At 38.4% G+C, this 27,405-nt stretch overlaps 1 protein-coding gene across 12 annotated transcripts in view; it reads right to left on the bottom strand.

Moving 5' to 3' along the window:
• The window catches only part of ncam1a (neural cell adhesion molecule 1a), a 253,408-nt gene that overhangs the window by 83,493 nt on the left and 142,510 nt on the right, over positions 1 to 27,405 (bottom strand). For all 12 annotated transcript variants that reach the window (XM_053240085.1, XM_053240090.1, XM_053240086.1 and 9 more), the window contains exons 2-6: positions 8,605 to 8,679; positions 6,870 to 7,079; positions 4,866 to 5,009; positions 1,730 to 1,867; positions 1,375 to 1,492 (exon numbers count right to left, since the gene is read on the bottom strand). In XM_053240085.1, coding sequence (XP_053096060.1) covers positions 1,375 to 1,492; positions 1,730 to 1,867; positions 4,866 to 5,009; positions 6,870 to 7,079; positions 8,605 to 8,679 — 685 coding nt within the window. The remainder of the gene's footprint in view (positions 1 to 1,374; positions 1,493 to 1,729; positions 1,868 to 4,865; positions 5,010 to 6,869; positions 7,080 to 8,604; positions 8,680 to 27,405) is intronic.

The raw sequence follows: 27,405 nt of genomic DNA, 5'->3' as shown, positions 1-27,405 counted from the left end.
GCTCATAGAGAGATGAAAACAACAAAATAACACCTAAATGGTGAAAGAGTGCCTCCTAAGTGCAACATCCAGTAATGCAGTTCAGCCACTGCAGAGCATCAGCTAACACGCACACACACACACAAACACACACTCACGCTACTCCATCTTTTTATAGGGTGCCTATAAATTGAATGTCTTATTTGTCTTAATTTAGGGATTTTTTGGATTGCATTCTTTCAGGCCATTAGGATGAAATTTGTGTGTAACTGAAATAAATAAGCGATTTACTCTTGACAGCGTAATCCGTATATAAAATTGCTGTTACTCATAGCCAATTACATGCTTTGAAGCCGATCAATCGAAGTTCACATTACTGAGTTTCCTTATATGTAAATTTACATTAACTATACAAAGAGCTCTCACTGGATAGGAATGCTTTTCTGATTGAACTAGATTCTCAAATTGCTTTGCTTGTGTAAAAGCTCCTGAAATTGACTTATGAAAAAGTTATTTGGTATCCAGCTTGATAAATGAGGATGTACAAAGCACATATTTACAGAAAAGATTTTGGGCGAGACTTCCATTAGATCAAGTGCAGAGCAAAAACAGCAGCCTTCAGAGACTAAATGTCTTGGATAAACAACTACATTTGCTGGAAAGAGAGAATTGTGTACATTTTTGGCAAGCTGTTCCTTTAAAACTGACTGCACAGCACTGGCACAAGGCTGTTTTTTTTTTTTAAAGGAAAGATTGTATATATTCAGATCCATGCTGCTGCCAGATCCAGAGTTAGAGAGTGAGAGCACATGCAGAGGAGGTGAAAAAAAAAATAAGGCTCATTTGCTCTGTCACACTTCCTTGTTTAATAGTGTGCTCTGAGCTGACATAACAGCCATAAAGAATACTCAGAGGCCATAAAAATCAAGTACTGATGTGAATTTTGGCTCGCCTTCCAAACCGCAGCTGTGACCCCTGTGACTCTAAATCAGGTCGGATCAAATCCCTGATCCAACCAGCTCGAAACAGCAGCGGTCGTCCCAAATGGTGGCCAAATGACAGTGCTGTCAGCGGAGGGGGAATAAATAAGGTTCGGGTAGCGAGGCTTGATGTAATCTTCTTCTGCCTCGCTCCCTTCCTCGCTTCTTCTGCCAAAATAGTCACTAATGCTTCAGGGAAGCGCCCGCTAAAGGCTGCCAGACATCACTGCTAACAGCATCTGTAAGAATGAAATAGCACTTGGCCATCCTTTTTTTATTTATAAGCTTCAATAATGCTGAGCTCCCTCTGCTCTGGATGGAGAGGAAACCTAGCGTAGGTGAGACCGTCAGTGAAGACCTGGCTAAACTAAAACTGCGACAGAGGCAAGTGTGTGTGCAGTTCTGCCCTACTTACCGCACCCACGTGACTGTGGGCTCTGGGTAGCCATCCGCATAACACACCAGTGTCACAGCCTGCTTGATGTCCGCAGTGGCATTGAGCTCTGCATAACGGGTCCTAATACTGGGCAGAACTGCGAGAAAAAGGAAGGTGCTCTATAAATAAAGTCCAACACATACAGGTCAATACAGTATGCACCAATTCACATGTACAGCCCCACTGAATCACTCTCACTAATTGAATAGTGCTAGTATCCACAGCTTTCGGGTCAATGGTACATCCCCCCTCTCATCTCCCACCTCCCAAAATGGATTAGGCTGTAAATTAGGCTTTCAGACTTGGTTTCCATCCATCTGGATTGACTCCTCACCATTGACGATGACCTTAATGATCCTGAGGTCAATCTCTCCCCGAGCCATGATGCGCCCCTCGCAGGTGTAGTCGCCCTCGTCGGACTTTTTGATGCCGCGGATCTGGAGGTGGTTGTTGCTGAGGACCTTGAAGCGCACTGGCAGAGAGATACAAAATAAGTTAGTAGCTTTTCCTGACTGGGATAAGAAGGTCATTTTAACAAGCCCTTCATTACACACCGGGTGGCTGAATCAGATGGCAGAAACACAGCCTGCATTTTCTGTCTTTGGGAAATGCTGTAAAAAGGACCATTTTTGTAGCCATATAGTAAAATTCTAAACCTTGACCAGTGTTTAAGGAATAAGACACTTGAAGGTGTGCTGTTATAGGAAACTAATCAACAACGCAAAGCATAGTTACTGTTACCACCCTGAAGTTTATTATTTTCCAATAACAGCAAGTCCCAAAGTGTTTTATTCCTCTTATACCACAGCAATTTGGCACTTGTTACCATTTATGTTATAGCAGCTATAAACACTCATTCCCTCACCAGCCTCTTCTTTTCTCTGTCTTGAAGGTAATAAGACATAAAAATGTAGCTTGTCATGTTACCAAGAAACCACAAAGCCCTCGGTCTTGAAGGCTTTCCAATGTTGAAAATATAAGGCTGCAGCTTTAGCTAGTATTTCCTATTGTATGATTACAGTAAACCAACTATAAGATTATTAAGCTCATTCCTAGCCATTTGTATTAATTTCAAGCTTGAAATAGTCTTGTTCTGTTGGCAGATAATTTTACTAATTTTAAGCATTTATTTCTAGAAAGAAGCAAAATCATCTGCCAATAGAATAAGAAAATGCAAAGCTTGAAATTAGTAAAAAAATTACTAGAACTAGGTTCAGATATCTTATATATGGTTTACTGCAATCTTACAAGAGGAATTACTAAACATATTTGACTATATTAAGATGTTTTCACCTGCTAAGATGACTTTTTGCAGTGCAAAAATTGTAAATGCTCCAGATGTTGGCACCTCAGCTGTTACAAAGTGCTGGAGGCTCCTTCGAAAAATGCAGAATGTACAGTGTCTTCACACAAAATGGAAATTATTTTCTAAATCTAAATTATTTTCAAAGTCCCTGTGTAAGTTGTTACTACAGAAATGATAACATATGACAATTATATGACTCCTAAAATATTGTATTAATATAAAACGTCATATAGCTGCTGTTAGAAAATTAATTAACACCTTCAGAATCAATCATTCCGCAGTGCTGTGGCATAAATTATATTATTATTTATAGGTGTTATAACAAAATAACACTCCTGCACATAATGCTAATTTGAACAACAACCAAACATATTGTAGGGTGATAACTCCCAGAAAGCATTTTTTTTCCTGCATGATGTCGTAAGGCGCAATTTTACGTTCTTGGATGCCTGAGGCATCAACATTTCCTTAAGAATAGAGTGAAACGTTATCCTTAGACAGGTGCCACTGGAGCGCTTGAACACATTTTGCACTTTAAATTAACACTTGTTTGAAAGTTTCTGCAAGTACAATCCCAGAAAGTCATAATGCTTTTTTTTTTTTAAATCAGAAACATGATCTATTACTGAATATTATCCGTTACTTAACAAAGTACAAAAATTTCAATCTAACATTAATTTCCTTTTTTTTTCTACTGACGCACTGGTGCAGTAACCAAGAAATGGTCATTTTCATCCATAATCAGCTCTATTCTAGTGAGGTGGATGCCAGGACCATGTGCCACAAATCCACCCTGGATGTAATGCCAGTCCATGCAGAGCTCCATGCATGCCTAGGGGCAGGTTACACCAACCAGAACCTGGAGGAAACCACCAACATAAATTTTCAAATAGACACTAACCCAAGCTCAGGACCGAATAAACATGTGAGACAAAATCTATATTAAAACAGTGCCTAAGACTTCTGCACAGTACTGCATATGTTTACGATTTTGTGAATTACTGTTTATCAGGAAGCAGTGTCTTTGTAATTTTATTTTATACATAAAATATAATCTAATGGGCTGAAATCATACAAGATGATACTTTCATTATTATTTCGCTAGCAGTGACAAAATCTTCATGTTCACAATTCCTTAAAATATAAGGATGGGATTACTTACTGATTTCTTGATTGCTATTGAAATTATATGAATAATATAGCAATCTCAGTTACAAAAGACCAAGGGTCATGTTATTTTGAGGAATCAAATCAACTAAAAACACCACAAACATGGTTGTGTACAATGTAGTGACATGTTGAAAAAGTCTTATGCATAAAAAGAAAAAAAAAGTTTACGCCATTTGGTTTCTCCTTGAGCAACTTACTGGGTATGGAATTCTGTATATTAACAGTGTTGTATATGCTATGTAGTTACTAGCTACATTCAAAATTATTAATTATGTTTATAAAATCCTGATATAATTTTTATTTTAGTTAAATATTTTCTTATCATAACCAAAGCTTTGCTGGCCCGTGCAGTACAAATGTGAAACAACAATGTGGTACTGACTAAAAAGATAATTCTGATAGTATATACACACAGTATATGCCAATTTTACAACCTGCTTATTGTCTTATCCCTAACAAAATATGATAAAATAATGTTTTTGCTAACCCATTTGACGTTTTTCAGAATTCTGCTGATGAAAATAAAGCATCAGGGTGTTTAATCTCCAAGACCAGCTTGCAGAAAGTTTGGCTTTTAAAGCCCCGAGGAGGTTAACTGTAGAGAAGTGGAAACTTTTCTACATACATATTGCAGTTTAGGTTTCGGTCTCTGCTATAATTAGTGGTTTTAAAGTGGAAAACATGTCCGCTAGCCAGCCAGCACCAAGCTGCGGTCACTCTCTTTCCAGTGGTCTGTGAAGGAGGAACACTGGGAGGTTAAAATAGGTCTATCCACGAAAAGATTGTGCAAAAAAACAAACAGCACAGTGGGATGAGTGCTCAGAATACGTACAGTGGTTTTGGGGGGTAAAAACATCACAGCTTTAGAAAATGCTGCTATTTGACGAGGCGTCCACATGAGTGAGTGGGGAGGAAGAATGTGTTGACGATGGGGAAAATAACAATAAAAATGGGAAGGTGATTGCAAAAATGGCAGAGAAATTGCTCCTCTTACCGTCTTTTTCTGGCTGAATCTTGGTTCTCTGGTATTTCCAGATAATTGTGGGTGGTGGAGAGCTGATGACGTCACACACGATGACAGCATCATCCCCTTCGTTAAACTCCTGAGGAGACGGCGCGTTCTGGAAAGTGAGTTTTTCTGTAGAAAAGAATAATAATTGGATTTGGTATATGCACCTGTAAATCATACGACATTGCCCACCACAAAAAAAGGGCACACGAGACACATGGACGGTATTCGGTGTCCTCATGGGGTTCTGTCCACAATAGCGCAGAGTAATGACAGAGCATGAAAAACCACAATAGAGTTTTTCGTTCATGGTGGTAAGCCCTCAGATTTTATAAATAACTCTGACTGGTATTCTCATGACACTGAACGCATACAATATATTCCAAATACAACACACAATATGTTTTGGAATGGCACAGTCAGCTGAAACGCAGTTAATGAATAGTCACTCTACTATACAGAACACATTGCAAGCTGTGATAATTTAAGATAACACTCTAGGATCCCTAATATAGTGTCAACAACAACAAAAAATATTTGCATGATACCAAGCTGTAGTGTTATATTAAATATTTCTGGGTGAAATTTTGTGTGATTAAGAAAACAAACAAACAAACAAAAAAATCCATAGAAACAAAAAACAGACACAGTGCTCCAAATGACACCAGTATACCAAATGAAATCGCTCACAGAGCAACGTGAAAATGGGTGTGGCCTAATAATCTAATGAGGATTCTTGACTGACACTCTCCCATGCAAGATCTCATGACAAATGACTGAAACGGAATTCATGTATTTTTCAATTCGACATGTATTAACCTACCAATACTCCAGTCACTAAACTAGCTTTGACTCATTAGTGTGCTTTATGTAGACTAGAGGTGTAACCAAATATGAATACATTATTGGAAATGAGCAGATAATGTGTCCTAAACACATACAAATACAGAGATCCACAGCAGGCACAAAGCTTGCCAAAATGGGTCATAGGGCATCTGGTTGAAGCTAGAGGTCATCAGATATGAAGCTTCCAGGAACAAACAAACTCACATTATTAACATGAATGTTCTGTATTCATTGATCCATCCTTAGTAACTGCCTGGTCAGGTAGGCTACTAGTTTGTTTATATAACCTGTGAGCGAGATTAAAAAACAGTCCCATCTCTAGTTGAGCCTAATTCGAGTGACGTAGCTGAGGTTGAGGAACTGTCAGAGCCAGAATTCTTACAACCTGCTGACAATTCTGGCATTTCTGTCCAGTTTAGGCCACAATTTGAGTTTAAATCTGAACACAGAAAGAGATACTGATATGGATATTTAGAGCACTAAACAGAGACAAATAGTGGCATTGTGTTACATCCTTAATGCAGAAAAGCTTTTTAATTTGTACCATACCATGAAAGTGCATGTGGAGGCCTGGGAAAACCCTTCACACGATGAAACTTCAACATTTTCTACTATATATAATTCAGATGACTACAGACTTTCCTGAACTGAAATATGTTTCTCTTTCTGAAATATGTTTCTGTCACTGAAGCATACCCTCAAAAGTAAAGAGAGAATACTGCATTTAAGGATTTAACTGTGAATAATTTGAAAGCTGGTATCTGATTATAAACTGAACTGATTAGGTTTATGTCTGTTTCCAACAACTTGATCAAAGCGTGATAATTCACAGTGTGAGGAAATCACACTTATAGTGAGTATTGCAATTTTAACAGGGGTGTGTAGACTTTTTATATCCGCCGTAGCTAGCAAGGTTTTACACATCTTTAGGCACGCCCACTGTTTCTGTGCATTTGTTAAACAGCAGCTTATCCAACATCAAGGTTATAAAGTAATGTTAAAAACATTCCCATGTAATTTTGGTGAAATATATGATGTGCCAAATTATGTTATATGCAGTCTGCTAGAATCCATCTGCAGCGACATCCCAGACCACCGCACGTATACTTCTAATGTATTATGGTATATCTTGTAATCACTTACGGTAGATCTTGACATTGACTGTAGCCTCGGCTTCCTTGTCCCCGTTCTTGGCCACACACTTGTATATGCCGGCGTTGTCCACAGTAGCACTGTAGATGGTGAGTGTGGACGAGGTCTCATCATTACGGCTCACACTGATGTCCTGTCTGTTTGGCAGCAGCTTCTCTCCACTGGGAGCAAACCAGTCGATGTCCTTCGCATCACCGACCACTGGGACCACAGTGAAAGAAAGGAAACTCAATGAACTGTCAGTCGGCTATCTTTAAACCAACAGAGACTGCCAACCATTCTTCTTTAAAATCTGAATTTGTATTGCCAAGCTCTATCTTTGTTTAAAAAAAGAACAAACCTCAGAGCTCAAGGACACGGTGGATACGTGGTCTACTTTCAAGATCCCTCACAAGTTTAATCCCCATTGATGTGTGAAGGAAAGGTGTAGCAAAATCAGCTACCTCAGGTGTTTCTCATTATAATTGAAACATTAGATCTAGCAGGTTTAGCAGGTGGGATCCCGGATGACTAATGACTAATGGCCCAGTGCCGGCCGACGTGCACCACTTTCATATGGCCCACATACTGCCATGAAAGGATGGCAATGGACTCTTCCAGATCTGGCTGGCAGAAAAGCTACAACTTGGCCCTGATTAGGCCTTATCTCAGGCAGGATATGGAGCAGAATTTATAGTTAAGGCACTTTGGGTCCAAATTGGGTATCAATTAGATATGATGGCTGCATTTGGACCGTCAGCCCATAATACACTTTGGCCTATTGCCAGAATTGACCCTTTCGTATGAAGTGGCTGCTATCAGCATTCAGAGTTGAGTAAAGCTCATGTAACGAGGAGATATGCAATACTGAAATTGTGCACATCAGTATTCAGACGTCAGAATTAACCACAGATTTAAGTGCTTGCATACACAGGATGATGTGTACACATTGATGTGTATTAGTTATACATGATGCTAATTGTCTTTTAATATTGGCTCGAGCATTCTTTCCAGTGTCTAACAGCTTCTTGTAATCACATTATTTCACCTTGACATAGCACGTATAGTGGACAATATTAACCATATATAAATATAACATGTGCATGTACAGTACGTTATAAATATGTCAGAAGCCCTGGAAGCCCTGAAAAAATGTTTATTCACACGTTTGATCTTTTTTGGTTTCTTGATTTGCACATCTGCATAACAGTTTTTTGTCTTGTTTCTCATTTTTAGTCTTTATTTTTTCTCTTTTTAGCTTTTTTTCCCTTTTTTCTTCCATTTCATTCCCCCTCTTTTATCTTTCCCTCTCTTAGGAGTGGCTTTAACAATTCATAAAATTGTAACCTTTATATACTGCAGACAAAAGTTTAAAAAAATGTTCAGTGTTTATTTGAAACTGTCTCATTTGTTTACCATTTTATTCATTTAAACTAGATTTTTATTGACTTTTGCTTTCAGACCACATTGTATTGCAGTTGGGACCAAAACAGAGATCTGATTTATCAGGTTGTAATTTCTTGCATAAAGATGGGTCTTTGATTTAAAGGATGTGGTCTCGATAGTATTCAAAAAAGCTACCTGGCAAAGGCTTGAACTGTGCCCAGTTTATTTTATTAATCTGAACAGTCGCCCAGAAATTCAGCATAGCACAACTCTGAATACTGAGACGTGGCTCATAAATACAACTCTGAATACTGAGAAGAGCCCCATAGCTCAGGTTTGTTTCTGTATATTTCTGACCTACCTTCACATAAAAAGAACTTGGATTCTCCGACGCTGATTTCCCCGTGGGGTGGCATAATCTCCACCTGCAGCGAGACTGCAAGAAGAAAGACAGAAAGAAATAGTTAGAACGGGACATGTTCAGAGAAATTCAGTTCAACCAGACAGAGAAATTGGAAAGCAATAGGCCTTGCCTGTCCATGTCACACTGATAACACCATGGCACATACATTTGAATTAACTACAGAGACAGTTTCCACAAAATTATGAACAAATCCTGGCAGAAATCCATCCACCGCCCAGTTGAGGTGGGTGAGCGTGCCAGTTGTTTAAAATGTCCTATTTGGAAGGAGGGAATTGTGGGAGGATAAGGACCAAAAGGCCATGTTTTTAAGACCTGCAAATAAGGATATGTCAACCATCTCATTGCAGTCTAAGCCCCGGTCTGTTTTTATTGACAGATTGGAATGAAGGGTCTCGGAGAAGCGGGGTGAGGAGCCAGGGTACAGGGAAGAACAACTTGATGCGACTAAATCAGCCTGTAACCCTGGCAACCCTCAAGTGCTGTCGTGAGTACTTACTGGAAAAGCTATCTGTCTGACAGGTTCTTCAACTAAATATGACAATTAGGACAGAGCAACGTAAATTACTAAGCTTCGCAAAACTTGTTTTCTTCTCACAATTACCCGGGAGTCCTGAGTCCTATTTATAATTCAACGTAAGCCTCCATTTTCTCTAGTTTAATCAAAGACACCTGTTTTTTTTTTCTCTCCCACACTATGCAGTTGGGAAGAGTAATGCCATAAATCATAGCATATTAACGTTCTGAGATATAAGCTAATATACTTCCTCTCTCTTCATTGACTTGAGCTGATGACAGGAATGAACTACAGTCTGTCACAGAAAGCCATATGCTGTTTGATATTATTATTATTATTGTTATTTTAGTTTCTTTTTTTTCGCATTACCGCGTAAATTGGAAATAAATCACATTTCTAAAAAAGTGAAAAGAATTATTTCTGCCTCCCTCCATAATCCCTCCTTTATTGCTTTCTATACACCCAGATGCACTATTGCATCATTATTCTGATATGTTTGATGCATGCTTTGTCTTGTTCTGTAGCTTTAGAGTAAACATATAAACTGCTCAAATCACACAATGAGGAACAGGCCATGGAACACATTGGAATAAAATATCACAGGGCATTGCTATTATAGTAATATAATCAACAATTGGGTCGTGTTATGACATCGATGCAAAGCAGAGCTACACTTACCACACTGAAGTTGATTATTTTCCAATAACAACACATCCTTAAGTGTTGTGTTCCTAGTATACCACAGAAACTTTTTATTTCTTAATCCATTAATAGTTATGTTTAATGTATCTGTCTGCTCTGGTTTCTCCAGTTTGTCCATGTGGGGTTTCTCCAGGTTCTCCTGTTTCCTCCCACTTCCCAAAAACATGCCTGTGGATCACTAACTTCCCCTTGGTGCCTCACACACAGTGTTTGTTAGGCTCTGGACCCACACCAGGATAAAGAGGTTACTGAAGATGAATGAATGAAAACAAAACTTTATCAGCGACTCTAATAATCCTGTGGACGGCCATGTAGAGTGAGTTGTTTGGTAAATGACTGAAATCTCTGATGGACTTGCAACACATTCAACTATTCAGCAATGCTTATCAGAGAGTCACGCTTTAAATGAATGTGCTTTAACTCAATGTGCCGTTCAGCACTTTGTCAAGTGGAATGCAGTCCATTCAGTCCAACGCAGAGCCGATAAATGCTCCAGGTAGACCTGCTATAATGGCGCTGTTAATAAAGAGCTGAGATGCCTCAGAGCTGCTTCTTGCTTTTACTCAGTCTGAGTTTATGTGTTCAGGAAACACCTTCAGCCTGAGATTTTAACAGCTCTTTAGTCACAATACTTTTCACCAGATGACACCTAGTCTATTTCTTTTTAGTATTTTAACATAGCTGTTGAGAGTATGCTAGCTTTTTTTTAAAAAAAAATCATTTCATTTTCAATGAAATCACACTTGTGGCTGAAATGAGAACGGTACATAATGTAAATCCGATGTAATGATGGGTTAGAGTAATAATAATCAAACATAGTGTTGTGTTACAGTGTGTATAGTAACACGAATTCTGTCTACACTGAGATTGCATACTCTGCAAACTGGTGTGTCCTGTGTTGTACTCCAATTTCCTTATATGGCCATTGCTTCCTGTTTTTAATCTCCATGTTCAATAAAGACCTTCCATTTTGAGTTTTAAGTTTTGCTGTTGTGTATTATGATTTGCTGTATTTTCGTCCGTTAATGTCTTTTGCACTTACGGGTCACAGTACTTGTACCTTGTTTCGTAATTTTGGTTTCTACATCCTAAACTTTCTCAACTGCATTTTTAGTCAGACACTTGTCCCTTGATTTGAGTTTACCTGCATGTTCTTGGATCCTAATTACTTATTCCCCTTCAGTACTGTCGACACTTTTTTGGCCTCTGCTTGGTGTATTAAATCAGATATGATTTAGTACACTTTAAGTAAGCTTTATACGTTTTTTTTTAGCCTGGAGCCAGGGTTTAAACATGTGCAAAAACTATAAAAATTCAAAAGACCTTGGAACAATGAAACAGATGCTTTTTTGTTTCTTTACAAGGTGACAAAAAAAACAAGCCTAATTTCATTGGAAAGGGTGTCTGTTATCTAAAAAAATATTTTTTTACCAAGGACAATGAACAACAATTTCATGTCCCAGACTGATGCATTGTGGAGAGTGACAATAGTTTCAGTGAAGATGAGTTCGATAGTTGGTAAATATAAATATCATAGCTTGAAGGCTACATAGCAGGTCCAAAACACTCAAGCTACATAAGGTACAGATGTTTTAGGCACAACATAGGCCATCATCAACATTAGATATCGATAGTAGTAAAGAAGCAGCATTTGGACTCCAACTTGCTCAGAAATCCTCTGCCAAATATTCTTTAGTATATTGTATCACAAGCTCGGAGACATTTTTATTCAAAGTATGAGCTTATAATTGGTCAGTTAGTGGCCCCCAAAAATGTTTACGTCAAACTGAGCTCTGCCCAAATATGAGAAGCAGTCTGGGAAAACCTCGTGGACATTTCTGTGGCTGAATTCTCTCAAAAAGCCAAAACAGTTTGGCCAAAATAGTTTTTTCTGCCTACTTTCTGCCTAACATACTACGACATCTTCCTTCCTAAGATCTACGACGCTATCTTCCTGCAAAAATCATGTTGGGTAAGGAGCTAGTGCAACAAACACAGTGGTAAAAACACTCAATCTACCTAAAGATGTCAAAAACATTGCTAGGTAAGTGTTAGTTCCTCACAATGCTATGCTTTGAATAAATTGTTGAATAGCTAAAACAAATATAAGCCTAATCAATTTAATCTGTAATCAGATACTGGCTGTCAAAATGTCTGCAATACTCCTGCCATTGTCTTCAATTGTTAGAAAGTTACAGTAAGATAATGCCATGTTGTATCCCGAACCTCGTTATTCCTAATACTGTCTATTTCATGTCCTCTTAACCTGAAATAACTTCTACATAAAACAACAAGACTCCAGCTTTAATGGAAAGAAGAAAAGTAAACTTGTGAGTTTGAAGTCAGTGGTAAAGTCACTGCATACTGACTAAGATCTGAAAATGCTTTGTTGTTTTTTTTCACTACTGAATGAAAACTCTCGCCTAATTTAATGCCGCTTGATTTTACACCACATTACACTGATGTAATAACTCTGTCTGAGATGACTCTGTGACTGTCAGAATTCATTTTGGAGCTGTAATCAGTGGCCAGTGTAATGTAAAAGTCAGCTTTGAACAGGCAAGAACAAACAAAAAATTGTTTAGCACTGGCTATTAAATGTGTTGATACTGTACATACAATGAGATGTCTTAAAGAAAGGATGGCTTGAATGTGTTTTAAAGAAACTGCTTGCTTTAAATGGTTCAACCCGATAAGTGAAAGCAGGAGCGGAGTGCAGTGACACTGACACTGCTGTAGAATTTCTAATGCGTTCTTACAAAGCTAAGCGATTGGATCTCAACACTTATGGACTGTTGACACAGCGAAAGTAAGACTGTCTTCCCTGACAGCCAAATAAACCCAAGGAAATACAAAAGGATGGTAAATCGATAAGCCTAATTGCAAAATAAATCCAAAGCTCCATGGCCTTCATGATGGCAGCAGTAACTCCAGTACCATCCACTAGTGTGAATAAACCCTTTCCATTTTTGTTTTTATTCCTAAATAACAAATAAGAGTGGCAGGGTAATAATGCAGCTGATAAAGCAGAAAGACTGAGTATATATAAAGACTCGACTGATATTAAAAACCTAAGAAACCATGACAAGACAAAATTAAATTTGCCAATTTGTCACTTTATGGATGAAGAAATAATAATGGCTAAGTTTGTGATATCAGCCTGTGTCCTATTTATACCACAGCTATGTTCAATTCTCGATCCTGATTGGTCAGAACGTGTCTGACAATAGTTCTGTCTCCAAGGTTTATATTAGTGCACTCATTCTAATATGTTGTCATTACTATAGTAACAACTCACTCACAGGGACTTGTATGGAGAAAGCTCCACACCTAAGAATGAGCCTATTAATAAACATTAAAAAATGTGCTGTTATTTAACAAAGAAAAACATCATTTTTTTCTGTAAGCGGAGGTTTATTTAGCATTTATGGAAGAAGTGTCAAGTGTCAGCGTTTTGTAATGGTTTTCTGACATGGTAAAATATACAGTACAGAGGACAACGTTTCTGGGTTTTTTTTTTTGGTAACATGATAACATGATACATTTTTATTAAGTTCAAGAGAAAGAAAAGGAGAGGTGAAGGAACAGTTTATAGATGCTATAATGCAAAAGACAACAAGAACTTGTTTCGAGGACGTTCCACAACACTAAACATAACTATAAGTGGACAAAAAGCATGCCGTGTCATTATTTAATTAGTCAAAGATCACAATTGTTGGCATATTGCTGTGGCGTAAGAGGAATAAACCACTTCAGAGCATCGTGTTGTTAAAAATAATCAATTTTACTTCGTTAGAGTGACTCTTTGCGTTGGGCCACCTCAGCATACACTGTCTTAATATTACTTTATTACTTATTTAATATAAGCTTCTTAGAGAGACAGAGAACAATTTCTATATAAAGTATACAATATATAAAGCCTTATACCAAAAATCATCAAAAGAATTTCAACTAAGATATGTATTAGGTTTTTTAATGGCTACCATCCATCATGCAAAGAAATCTGGAAAAGGAAAATCTGCACTGTGCATTACATAATCCATGTCTTGCTTATGCCTAAATGACTACATGAATCCTTAATGAACTCATCTCACCATATGGTCATTTACATCCATGTGAGCTTTCCACATACGTGTTCGTGACACAATGTTCCAGCTACCACACACTTACACTCCTGACCCCTTGTCATACATGTTACATAAAGATTACAGTGAAAGTCAGAATGAACCTGGCTTAAGCCACAGCAGCTATTCATTCATTCATTCATTCATTCATTCATCTTCAGTAACCACTTCATGCTGGTCAAGGCTGTGGTGAATCTAGAGGTGGGAATATGCCAGTCCATGGCAAGACACCATATACTCTCTCTCTCTCTCTCTCTCTCTCACACACACACACACGTTCACACCAGGTGCAATTTAGAGTAGCCAGTCTAACAAATGGAGGTGAGAGGAAACTAAGAGGAACCTAAAAGGAACCCATGTGTACATGAGTAGAACATGTGAAACTCCACACAAACAGTAACAAAAGCTCAGGATCAAGACAGGAACCTTAGAGTTGTGAGGCACCAAGACCACCCACTGCACCACTGTGCCACCCACAGCAAGTATTACGTTATAAAATTTGTCCCAGTAAATGATTTTCATTGACAAACTGAGGCGTGATAGTTTATGTAATATCTCCAGTTTCATGGGAAAAATACATCTCCCACTCTTTCTCAAAGAACTCAAAAGCAGCAATGCCCCAAATACAACGGCAGATTTCTGAAGCTAGTGTGACATTGTACTGTAGGATTTCATTCAGACTAACCTATAACTCTGCTGAATGAGCCAGTATTCAGTGTGATATACAAAGCATTCCCAAGAAATTTACACAAGTGACATATATAAGCTGAAGGGCTGCCGGTAATCAGAGAGATGTGTAGAAAAGACAAGCTGTATACACACCGTCAACTCAGAGCAGACGTAAATCTTTGCTGGCCAGATTAAAGTAGGGAACAACTTTCCTCATCTGCCCAGACAGTTTATTTTTATCATTTTGAGGTGGGAATAAAGGTACTTTGAAATACCATACCAGGCAGGGCATGAAGAAAAGATGAAAGCACGAGTGCAATATCGTATTTTATGTTTTTTTTTCTCTCTCAACAGATTTAGGACTAATAAACACACACCGGTTCACAGAGACACTTGTCACAGGCTTCACCTGAATGAACAGAGTTTAGGTAAACATTTCTTTATGTGACAGCCAAAAATAAATTAATAGAAAAAAATGACAAAGCTCTAAATGAAGATCTAAAAGCAGCACTGCACTACGAATTAATGAGAGTCAAAAGGTGCTGCTGAGTCTGTGTGTGTGTGTGTGTGTGTGTGTTAAACTAAGGGTATCAAATTTGCATATTTATATTTAAATTACCTAAAATATGCACTTCACTCATGTCACATAATCCGCCAGAAGGTGTAAATTGTGTCACTTTACTAAACAAGGAAAATCACAAGGAAGAAATAAAATTTCTTAAATGTCTCAGATTTGTTTTTATTTATTTACACTCAATAATGTTTTCCTGTTGATGATACAGAATTAATGAATATTTTTCATTCCTGAGATCCATGTAAAGGTGTGAAATAGCAGCTAATTAAACAGTGCGGCTGAGCAGAGGGAAACAGCATCAACAACAAAAAACATCAAATTCTGAATGATATAATTAAATTATCAAACACTTTACAGGGAACAATTTAGCAGCTGCCATGCAGAAAAATACAGTAGGATCTCTGACAACAACAACAACAACAACAACAATAATAATAATAATAATAACTGATGATGGTGATAATAACAATGATAATGGTTATTATAACTATAACTATAACAATACTACTACTACTGCTACTACTATTACTACAGGGTGTCCCAAAAGTCTCCATACATAGGAGAAATTAACAGGTTTCAGCAAAATGTCTTCCAAAACGTTTTCATACTTAGTTTATATAATATATATATATATATATATATATATATATATATATGTAGATAGCCTTTAAGAATGCATTTGACAAAAGAAGAACATATTGAAATTATTCTCATGGCTGGATTGGTTGGGAATCTGTCACAAGCTGTCAGCCGACATGTTACGGACACGGTCGCAGGTGTCATGAACATAAAATGTGTTTGGTGGAGAACCTAATTGTTGATAGATTGAGCACATATTGTCTAATCAAAGTATAAATTACACAAAAGTACAGATGACAGAAGCGCAAGTTTATTGTTTTTTGCTTTAAACAAAAGGGTTACAGCTTTGTTACAGCTCTGTTTACTGTGTTTGCAAAGAAAAAACGAATGCAACTCCTGATTTACTTTATTTGTGTGTGTGTGTGTGTGTGTATGAGAGCAACTTACGATGCTGCTGCTGCTGCTGCTGCTGATGATTATTATTATTATTATTATTATTATTATCAGTGAGACCTCAGGATATAATCTTTCAATAACTATTTTTTTTTTATTTTTTCCTTGAAGCCCTCCCTTCTAATATCACCATCAACCATCACTGATTACTACTACTACTGCGAATCATCATCATCATCATCATCAGCATCAGCATCATCATCATCATTTATCTAGCACTTTGAATAAAAAATTACCAAGTGCTTTACATCCATTACATTAAATCTAGTTATTGATATTGGCCTTAGACCCATAATAACACAATTATTTTCCTATCTTAAGGTTAACAATTTTAGAAATGTGTATTACATACATCATAACTATATGTGTTTTTTGCTTTCAAACATTATGAACATTCCAATTGCAGTTGCACAGTGAAATGACAACAAAATGCACAAAATCCTGACCTATTCAAAACACTGATTGTGAGTAGCAGATATTTCATAATGATGTATAGCTCAGCTGCTTTAAGACACTGTTTCAGTCCAATATAACTGCATTGCAATCTTGCTCATTTTTCTTATTAAAAAGGGTAATTCAATTGAAACGTCTGCTTGAAGACAAGATAAATGCAAAATTTCTAGTACATGACTGGCTGGAAACATAAGCAAGATTCTTTTTTTTTTTTTTTTAAATCGTTGTTACACAAATGACCCCCCGATTGATTTGTAAGTTGAACCAGTTGAGGAAAAAACAGGAAAACTTTCCACCCTGGAGTTACTCAACCTCAGTGACTTTCCTCAGATTGCTATTTACAGCAGTCCTCTGAAAGACATAGCAGATTGAAGCGGCTGCTTCTCATGTGATATCTGAGGCACTAACTTTTCAACATATCAGTCATTAGTGTGCTTTTTCTCTCTGCGTGCACCCGTACGCTTCTCTGATTAACTACACAAGAGAGTAATTGCTGTTATTCCAACTTTTATGCACAGCATAAAACAAGTATGTGTGCCTAATTTGAGGTTGGTGCTAAATGAGATGTTACAGTACAACACTGTGTAAAACAGCTGTTTCAGTTTAATACTCCAGCCGAGCATCATAGCCACGTAGCCAGAACAAGACGGTGTGCTTCTGTAGGGTTATGCACCTCAAAGAAACTGAAAGTGAGGTAGTAGTGCAAACTTTTCCTGGAATTCGTACTGGATAGCAACATCGAAAGTATGGCAGGCACTCCACATAAATGGATTTTAAAAAAAATGTGTGTGATTGTTGATAAGGTGACATTTTCGACGAGGAATCTCCAGTGTCAGCACTCTGTAACAGTCCGAGGTCAAGTTTTCCATCATGGGAGGGTCATCAGGATGGAAGACTTTGTGCTTTGCAGTTTCTCAGTAACAGGACAAGCTGCTAAATTGTTTTGTGGATGTTCAAAATTAAAGGTTAACATTAAATTAATTAGCTTAATTTGCTTAAAAATGCTTATAAAAACACATCAGCATGCGCTGTTACTGGAAAACAATCAACTTCCACTTCAACTTCAGGGTGGTAACAGTAACTGATTATTTTCCTAGAACAGCACATACTGTTGCGTTTTATTGCAGGTTGGCATGAAACGTGCACTTTTCACGAAAGTGAGCTAATTACACATCTCCGGTCCTAAGAAAGCCTGGTTTTATATATCAGTAAGGCATTTCCATCTCCTCTGCTGACCATAACAACCCTTTCCCCTAGATCATGAAACTTGAAACAGGAAGTAACTTGACAAGTTGAAACAATCACTTGTTCTGTGAATAGCCTCCACACCACACATGCAGTTGAAGCGAACCCAAGACCACCATTTGCAAGAGGACCACTGATCAGTTCTCTGTACTGCTCCCAGGCTCTGAAGTGCACCAAACTCTGGGCAAAAACACAAGTGTGAAAACAAACTTATTCTCATTCTTGAGCCAAAAGGAAAGGTCTGCGTTTCTTGTGTTCATATGCAAAACCAATGTCGGGTCAATCAACATTACACACTCATATCAGGTCTAAAAATGAACACTGATTGAGTGTTTTAGGGCAATAACAAGCTGATTATGACCAATGCTCGTATTCCGACTGGCGCATCTCTGGTGTGTATAGGGGTTGGGACGCCAGTATTCCTCTCCGACCGAGAGAAAAAACTATGCAGAGCATGCATCATCAGTGTTCTCCCATTGGCCAGAAAAAGGTAAAGAGCAATTATGATAGTGCTCTCAGGATGGACTGTTTCACTTTAACACAAAAAGCATGGATAATTTCTATTCTCGATGCTACAGCATGCTGAACCAATTACAAACCGAAGAAGAGTGCTATGGAAAAAAAAAAGCACAGACGTTTTAGAACATAAATCTGCAAGGTTACAAGGCCACCTCACAAAACATTGAGCAGACAATGGAGTGGCTACTGAGCACCATTTCCAGAGATGATGAGGCGGAGAGACGAAGGATGAACGCAATTCGCCGTACACGCACACTCCTCGCTGGTCATAATTATATTCTCAGGGCGGTCATGTTGCTTCGGCGGTGGACCACAGTGCATTGCTGCCAAAAATGTGGTTTTGTTTTTACTTTACTCCATTTACAAAAAAGACAGTAGACAATAAGGAAGGACAATGTGCCGTTCAGGGTAATTACGAATGGGTCCATAACTCTGTGTACTACACTTACACACTAGACTGCTTTCAGAGGACCTCATCCCTGACTAATTGTGTCAAAGGAGAGGACGGAGAGATAAAGTGAACCAGTGACAGTCTCTTTGAGTTGACAGGACTGTAAAATTACAGCATGAGAAGTGGAGGGAAATCAATGCACAGGACAGACACATGGGCAATAATGTCCATTAAAGGGATATGAAATGGACTAGAATGACATAAACAGTGCTTTGAAATGAAGCTAATTATTTAAGATGCTTTGGTCTGCTTTGAAAAGTTCTTAAGTGTTGACAAGGGGGGCTTATTTGCAATAAATGCAGAAAAAAGCTACAAAGCTAATGAGATTACAGACGGAGAGAAATGAAAATTCTCATAAATCCAGACAAACACACACACGCACATATCAAAGTGGACAGAAAAATGGTTTTGTTGATATTGAAAAACATGCATAATCCAAAGAAAATGCATATCACTACTAGGAGAATTCCCTGGGAATACTGAGGTGGTGAGTATTTAATTCAGGGACTGATCTTCAACAGGCCAGACTTCACATTTGCTTTCCAACCTCATGTACGGTGGCACATTTCAAAGCCTGGACTAAAGACCAAAGAGCCATGGAGCAAAAGCTAAGCCTTAAGAGCCTCAGTCCAAACGCTGCTCTCATTTGATGGAGACTTTCTGCCACATTCGTGCCGTGCAGAGATAAAGAGGCTGGAGGCATGGTTATAGATGTCTAATGCTGAGAATGACACTGCTGCAGCGAACAGAAGGGCACAGGACAGTGTGCCTCCAGGCTTTTGAGTGAACTCCCGCTGTTTTAATATGACACGTCAGTCTGTTACAGACCATGCCAACCTCTCATCATTTCTCACAAGCTGGGCTCCAATGGACCAAAGAAATTATTTGGCATAGATTTTGGCATGGACCCATGGCATTTTCAGAACATAAAATATCAAACAGAACATAAAACCACTGTGATAGTAACTAATAGTGGCTTTTTCACCTAAACTCAGTCTGATAATACGATGGTGTAAAACTGAACAGACGGCAAATAAAGAAAAAGATGCACAAGGTCACAGCAGCATCCACTTTAATCAGTAGGCCTACAGAAATCAGAGCTTCTTCTCAATAGTCAATGGCTTTCTTCATTAACGTGACTAAAATAGCTTGTTTTTTCCCTTACTGTTTTACTGTTTATAAAACAGTAAATATCATATGAACTTGATCTTTTTCTGGCTTGTGAGTGAGCAGCTTTGTAATGTGTTATTCTAACACTGTTCATGTGCTACCCCCATTAAAACTCCTTAGTTAAAGCTCAAATACTATTTTTAATTTTCTTCTACTTTTCTATAAACCATTAACCATATTAAACTTGTTTTTTTAGGAAAAAGGGCTCTGAATAAATGCCTAATTTGCACTGTGCATAAACTGTAATGTATGTTGTGCATTCTGAGATGCTTTTCTGCTCACCTCGGTTGTAAAGAGTGGTTGAGTTACCATAAACTTCCTCTCAGCTCAAACCAGTCTGGCCATTCTCCTCTGATCTCTCTCATTTGTAAGCATTCAATTTTCTAATGATACAACTACTTGGGAATTTTGACACAATTTTCCCCTTCAGTGGTTTATCTGATACGAATTCAGAACGTAGCATTACTGCTATTTTCCGCACTGTGTGCAGCAGTAAAATATCACAGCCTAATTTTACAATTATATAATAATGCAATGATATTACAGGAAATATTACAATTAAGAATCAAATGCATTGGGCCTTATCCTTGAACTGTCCCACTGTGTGCCTAGAACAAAAGTGAAAGGCTTTCCTATCTGAAAAAGCAGAGTATGGGAGGTATAATAAGGATAATCAAGCCCTGTAGATTGTACCGAAAAAAGCTTGAAAACTCAAGAGGCTTTCTTTCACCTCTATCACTACTGAGAGTTGTTTGCAGAATGCTAATTGCACTGAGAGATGAAACTGATGATTTGGGTGACTATACTCAAGGGAAATCAAGTGCACTCCCTAAAACATGTTAGCAACCCAGCAAGGACACTGTTAAAGGTACCCTGTGCCTTTTCTCCTTGTTTCTGATCCAAGACATGGCAGAGAGGAAAAGGAAAAAAGACAGTATATATTATAAATAAATGCTATGACTTTCACAGCTATTAGATCTCAACCTAACTGAACACTTATGGGAGATTATGGAGCGACATGTTATACTGGTTTTATACTCACAGAATTACAGATTATTATTTTGATTAAGAGTATTACTTGTCACAATGTATGAGAAGATCCCAATAAAATCTTGGCTGAATTCATAATAGGCTAATATGTGTTCTCCATGTGTGTCAGATTATACAATGAAACTCATTTACGATAGACCTGTGAATAAAGAAAATGACTACGTATTGTTTATTTAATCTGGCATGATCTGGATTTGTGCAGAAAACTGGCTTGCATAAATAGAAACATTCTTCAGTGATTTTTTCTCCATTAGCACGTTTCATGTTTATGTTTCGCCATGGCTAGTAACATATTCGTAGCTGTCCCGTGAGTTTGCTCGTCCTATGTCATCCTTCTGCTGGCGGTCCTTGCTAACAGAGAATTTCAACTTGCTAACAAAGAATTTATTTGCAAAGTTCAAGCAAAATCAGGCCAAAAAATTGTACAGTGTACAGCTCTCCACAACCATCATCAAATAAAAACAATTGAGGGAATATCATATAGTATTATCGTTTGCAAGAGTGGTGTTTGAGCCCTCCAGTACATTTCCAGAGACTTGTAGGATCTATGCCAAGGTGCACTGAAGCTGTTCTGGAGGCTTTTTATGTTGGTTTTTCCTTTAATTTGTCACCCAGCCTACACAAGTCTTGGCTGTGGCTTATCAAGTTGAATGAGGTAGACTGCAATAAGCATTGCTCAGAGGAGGAGCCGAGCAGCCAGAGAGCACAGTGCTGACAGTCAGATAATGATGGGAACAGGGCTAATTAAACAAGGAGAAGGTTTAGGAAGAGAAAGAGGATGAAGCTGCTTGCTGGGGACCAGATTAATTCTTCATGTTCGATATGTGCCTGCTTTACCCAGATAGTCTGATGCACAGTCAGTTCTGGTTCGGTTCATCTTAATTACATTTAATTGACTTGTTAAAAGTCATCAGGAACAGTCAGTCATTTGTAGCATTTGCAAAAATCAGCTTAAAATAACACAAGAAAAACTCTTCTGTCGATCTCAGCTTCTAATCCGGTTTTCCTCAGGGATCTCAGAAATCTTGGAAACCTCTCCAACTCAATGTTGTACATAAAGGATGCTTTACTGCTTAATCTTTAATTTAATTTGATGCTTTGATGCAGCGGGAGAGCTGGAGAACGGCCACATCAGAACGGCATCCATTTGATCTTCTCTAAAACAAGCGAGAGGCAATGCGTTAGCTACAAATTAGCTCATCCCTTCCATCACAGTGAGCCACCGTGGCAGAAGGCTCCTCCTTCAGATATAATCCATTTGCTCACTGCAGTTTCATTCTCGATCTATAAGCCAAAAGTAAAAGCAGCTTTAAATGGAACTCCTAAATTGAATGGAGAAATACTATAAGTCATGATAAACCTGGCTTATATGGATCAACAAGTCATGAGCGCTTCTTCCAATCTGAACCCTGGTAGAACACGCTGAAACTCTCTTTGCCTCTTGTATGTAAGAGACCCAGGATGGCCTTAAGCAGAGAGTGTAATTAGTTTGTGCTGTAGACCATGGTCCCCTAGGCAGGGGAGCTAGGCAGAGTGATGGTACATGTGGTAATCCCCACTAAGCCGTGTGGTGGACGAGGGAGGAGCAGTGTAGTTAGCCAAGCTGCAGCTCTCTGCATGCCCACTGTGTCTGTCCCTGCCTGATTAAAACCTGGCATTCAGACCAGACACATACAGACAAGAAAACTGCTAGACACCGTCATGCCTGACCTCTTCTAGCAGGGGTCGTTCAATGAGACCACTTACATGGGTAGTGATGGTCTTTCAACACCTCACGGCAAGACAACACATAAATACAGATAGGGACACATTAACATATATGTTACTCCTGTTACCATCCTCCTATCTCTGGGTTTCCTTTGGGTTCTCGAGTTTCCTCCCTCCTCCCAAAAACAGTCCAATAGGTGCATTCCCTATGCTAAACTGCCCCTATGTGTACTGCTAGGCACCGTCATGCCTGACCTCTTCTAGCAGGGGTCATTCAATGAGACCACTTACATGGGTGGTGATGGTCTTTCAACACCTCACGGCAAGACAATACATGAATACAGGTAGGGACACATTATATATATATATATATATATATATATATATATATATATATATATATATATATATATATACACAAGAAATTTATCTATCAAGAAAGAGATGCAGGGTGGCATGGCGGATAGTGTTGCCACCAAACAACTCCAGGAACTCTGATTCGATCCTGAGCTCGTGTTACCAGCCTCCTATCTCTGGGTTTCCTTTGGGTTCTTGAGTTTCCTCCCTCCTCCCAAAAACATTCCGATAGGTGCATTCCCTATGCCACACGTGTACTGGTGCCCCATCCCATCCAGGGGGCCAGGGTATTCCTGCCTCATGCCCAGTGTTCCTGAGGCTCCAGATCCACCACGACGCAGACCAGGATAAAGCGCCGACTTAAGATGAATGAATGGATGAAAGAGATGTAAGATACCCTGCACATAATTGTGAAACAATCCGCTACCTATGGACTTTTCATTCATGTTGAAACAACACAAGATAATTATCTCACTCTGAAACTGGACAGAAATACAAGTTCTTGAAATGGTAGTTTGTTCACCTGGGTGTCTGGTAAGGCTTGACTGATCTATAATTATGCATATAAAATCGGACAATATTCTAGGATTCCACAGAATCATCTCAATCATTCATTCATCTTCAGTAACTGCTTTATCCTGGATGCAGTAGATCTGAGCCTATCCAAGGAACACTAGGTGCGATGCTGGAATACACCATAGATGGGACGGCACCTCACACACACTCACACCTAGAGGCAATTCAGCCAGTTCACCTAATGGGATGCTTTTGGGAGGTCGGAGGAAACTAAATGACATGGAGATAAATTTGATTAATCAAAGATAATGTCCAAAACAGGAGGCGAATGAGAATGAAATACCAATATCACTTTTTTCACTAATGAAACTTTTTTCCAGTAACCAAATAACACCTGACGTCTTTTACAAACTACAGATTGAGCAGCCAATGTGTTTATTAACAAATGCACTTTCACATCTAATTTCAGATTAATCTAATTCTACACCCATATGTGGTTCTTCCCCAAACTGTTGTCACAAAGTTGGAAGCACACAAGTGTTTAGGATGTATTTGTATATTTTAGCATTACAACTTTCCTTCACTGGTACTAAGAGGCCCAAACATGTTTCAGCAAGACAGTGCCCCTGTGCATAAGCGAGGTCCATGAAGACATGGTGTGCCAAGGGTGAAGTGGAAGAACTCGAGTGGTCTGCAAAGAGTCCTGACCTCAACTCTGCTGAACACCTCTGGGATGAATTGGAATGCTGGCTGCGTCCCAGGTCTTCTCACCTGACCTCACAAATGCTTTTTTTGGCTGAATGGTCAAATTCCCATAGCCACACTGCAAAATCTAATGGAAAGCCTGGAGATTATTATAACAGCAAAGGGGGTGGGACTAAATCTAGAATGGGATCTTCAAAAAGGATACATGGGTGTGATGGTCAGATGTCCAGAAACCTTTGCCCATATATTGTACTTAAAGCCAAATAATGCACTTTATTTTTGCATCCATTTTCATAGCAATCATTGGAACCTGAGCTTTCTGGACATTGCATTATCACTGTGTCAAATTATTAGTAAACAATCCACAAAAAAAACAGTGTCAGCATAATCCTTCAAATGCACAGAATGCAAAATTCCTTAACATACTTAGTATGATAATTTGTCACAAGTTGAGTGATTTAGTAAGAATTTGCCTTGTCACTCTGGCAGGCAGCCAATGATGTGTGTAGGAGCAGCTGTAACAGTGAAGAGGGTGGTGCATATAAGAAACATTCTGCACCTCAATTGATATTCCATGACACAGATACACAAAAGTTCAGAAACTCTGAAATTCATGTAACTATTTTAGAGATTCTTCTTTGCACTCAAGTTGTTGTCAATAATGTCATTTGTAATGAAAATTGTTGTACTAAATTAGAAAATAATGCAAAAAGCATTTTCACTAGTGGCCTCAGACTTTTGGACCCCACTGTATATTTGTATATACCCTGCCAGGTTACTAATTCTATTAGAATTGCTGAATTATTACAGGCTTATTATAATTATTTTATATCAAGACTGAGGTTCTGCTGTCATACCAGTGGAGCCCTGTTTCAGAAGATCCCAATAAACATCCTAGCCAAATTCTATAATTGTATATTCTATATTTGATAATGTGTGTTCGTCATGCCAGATTACATACGAGGATTTATATAAATATAAATATATAAATATATATATACATGTTACTTTTGAAATTTTCAAGGTATGATAACTTAGTCTAAAAATATAATGGTTTCACTATTTAAAAACCAAAAAGGTGGTGGTAAAAATTTAATTCTTATAAAATCTTTGCACATCATTGTGTGTGTGTATATACACACATATATATATACTGTATATACATGTGTGTGTATATATATATATATATATATATATATATATATATATATATATATATATATACTTTTGAACTTTTCTCAAATTTTTACATTGTCACAATTTATCACACTGCTATTACTTATAAGCAATGTGATAAGAAAGAAAGAGGCTGTGAGGAAAGGAGACATGCTGAACCTCTAACTAGCCTGGCAGTGTGCAGCACTACTTAGCCAAAAATAGCTAGTTTAGTTATGATCAGCAGTGACATGATCTTCTGTGCATTTGACACTGTATACTGCAGCTTTTTTCCCCAAGTGCCTGGTCTTTGGCCTACTGTAAAACTCCTGTATATACACATGCTCCTGTTTCTACTGCAGCTATTTCTACTGCTGTAAAGAAACAAAGGTTGCTGTACGATGATTTAGTCCAGAGGGAGGGAGTTGCAAAATTTTTGAATAGTCACAACAAGACAGAAGATATGAGAGCCAATGGAGTAAGGAGCTTGAAAGAAAAAGTGTAGCCGTGTGCTTGTCCTGCTCGGAACCAATTTCCCTATGAGCCAGAAAGAACAGGTTTGATCTTTATTCTTCATGACTGCAGCTAGGTGATGTAGTCGAACAAGTCTCATGGTCGCCCAGGGGCATTTGCGCTTGGTATCGGCAAACCCATCTGTGTCTGATTTCCTTAGAGATACGTAAGCGCTGTGAAGCATCTCCCAGGTTTTCTCTCACAGCATCACTTACCCTCCTACAAACAAGACCAAGCAGGACAAAATCCGTACTCAATAAGGATGGTATAAAAGAATGCTTGGAATAAGTTCCAAGAAAACTGGGTCCAATTCAGAACTAACAGCCAAATGCTTGAGTTTTCATTTCATATAGTAATGGCGCTACGCAGCACTATACATAAACTGTTTGGACACTGCTCTCGTTCCAGTAATTTAAACCTGGTGAGAGAGCCACTGTTTATATGAGATAAAGACCTACAAAAAAAAACACCTACAAAGAATAGAAAAAAACACCCTTTTTTTGCTCTGGCACCATCACCATAGCAGCTTTCAGAGGACTAATCAGCAAATGTGGTAAACAGAAAAGGACATGAGAGGCTGAGAGAGGATGAGAGGCCGGCAGATCAAAGTATGAAGCAAGCGCCTCTGGTTAGGTGAACAGGCTTGGAGAAAATGCCCCAGGGATTCTGCATGCTGTACAACGCTTCAGCAACTCCATCAGCAGTGCTAGTGCAGGTCACTTTGAAAGCCTTTTGTGATGCTTGCGGGAGTGATTACAGCTTTCAACAACATTATTCTTAAACTGACAATCTGCCGGAGGGAATAGAGGAGCTGGAGAAATGGGCAACATTAAAAATTCAAATCATTATGTTCAAATATTTATAATGACGGAATTCACGCAATGTAATTATGGAGTCTGACAGATTCATTTTTTGACCAATTTTTACATGTCGACTTGCTTGCCAAACCAAACACTACGGGTATTTAAAAAAAAAAAAATCGAAAATCAATATTAATATGTAAAATTATACCAAAAAAAGTAGATTCTTAGGCTCTGACATAAAATTAGTAGACTCTTAGGCTCTCACATAAAATCCCTTTATTCACATACTGTCATCAAATATATGATGACCCCTTGCCTTTTTTTTTAAACCATCCATGTAGTGTTCGATTTTCCGTGACCCCAAATGCACCGTAAAGCCCTGCAAGAGGTATTTCTTACCAGACCAAGACAGTGCTATCTATAATAGAATGGCCTGTCCAATCATCCAACCTTAACCCAATCCCGCTCTGGGATGAATC

This window comes from Pangasianodon hypophthalmus, chromosome 15 (assembly GCF_027358585.1).
Source record: "Pangasianodon hypophthalmus isolate fPanHyp1 chromosome 15, fPanHyp1.pri, whole genome shotgun sequence".
NCBI lineage: Eukaryota > Metazoa > Chordata > Actinopteri > Siluriformes > Pangasiidae > Pangasianodon > Pangasianodon hypophthalmus.
Note: the sequence above shows the minus strand (reverse complement) of the source record. Positions and strands in the feature narration are given on the sequence as shown.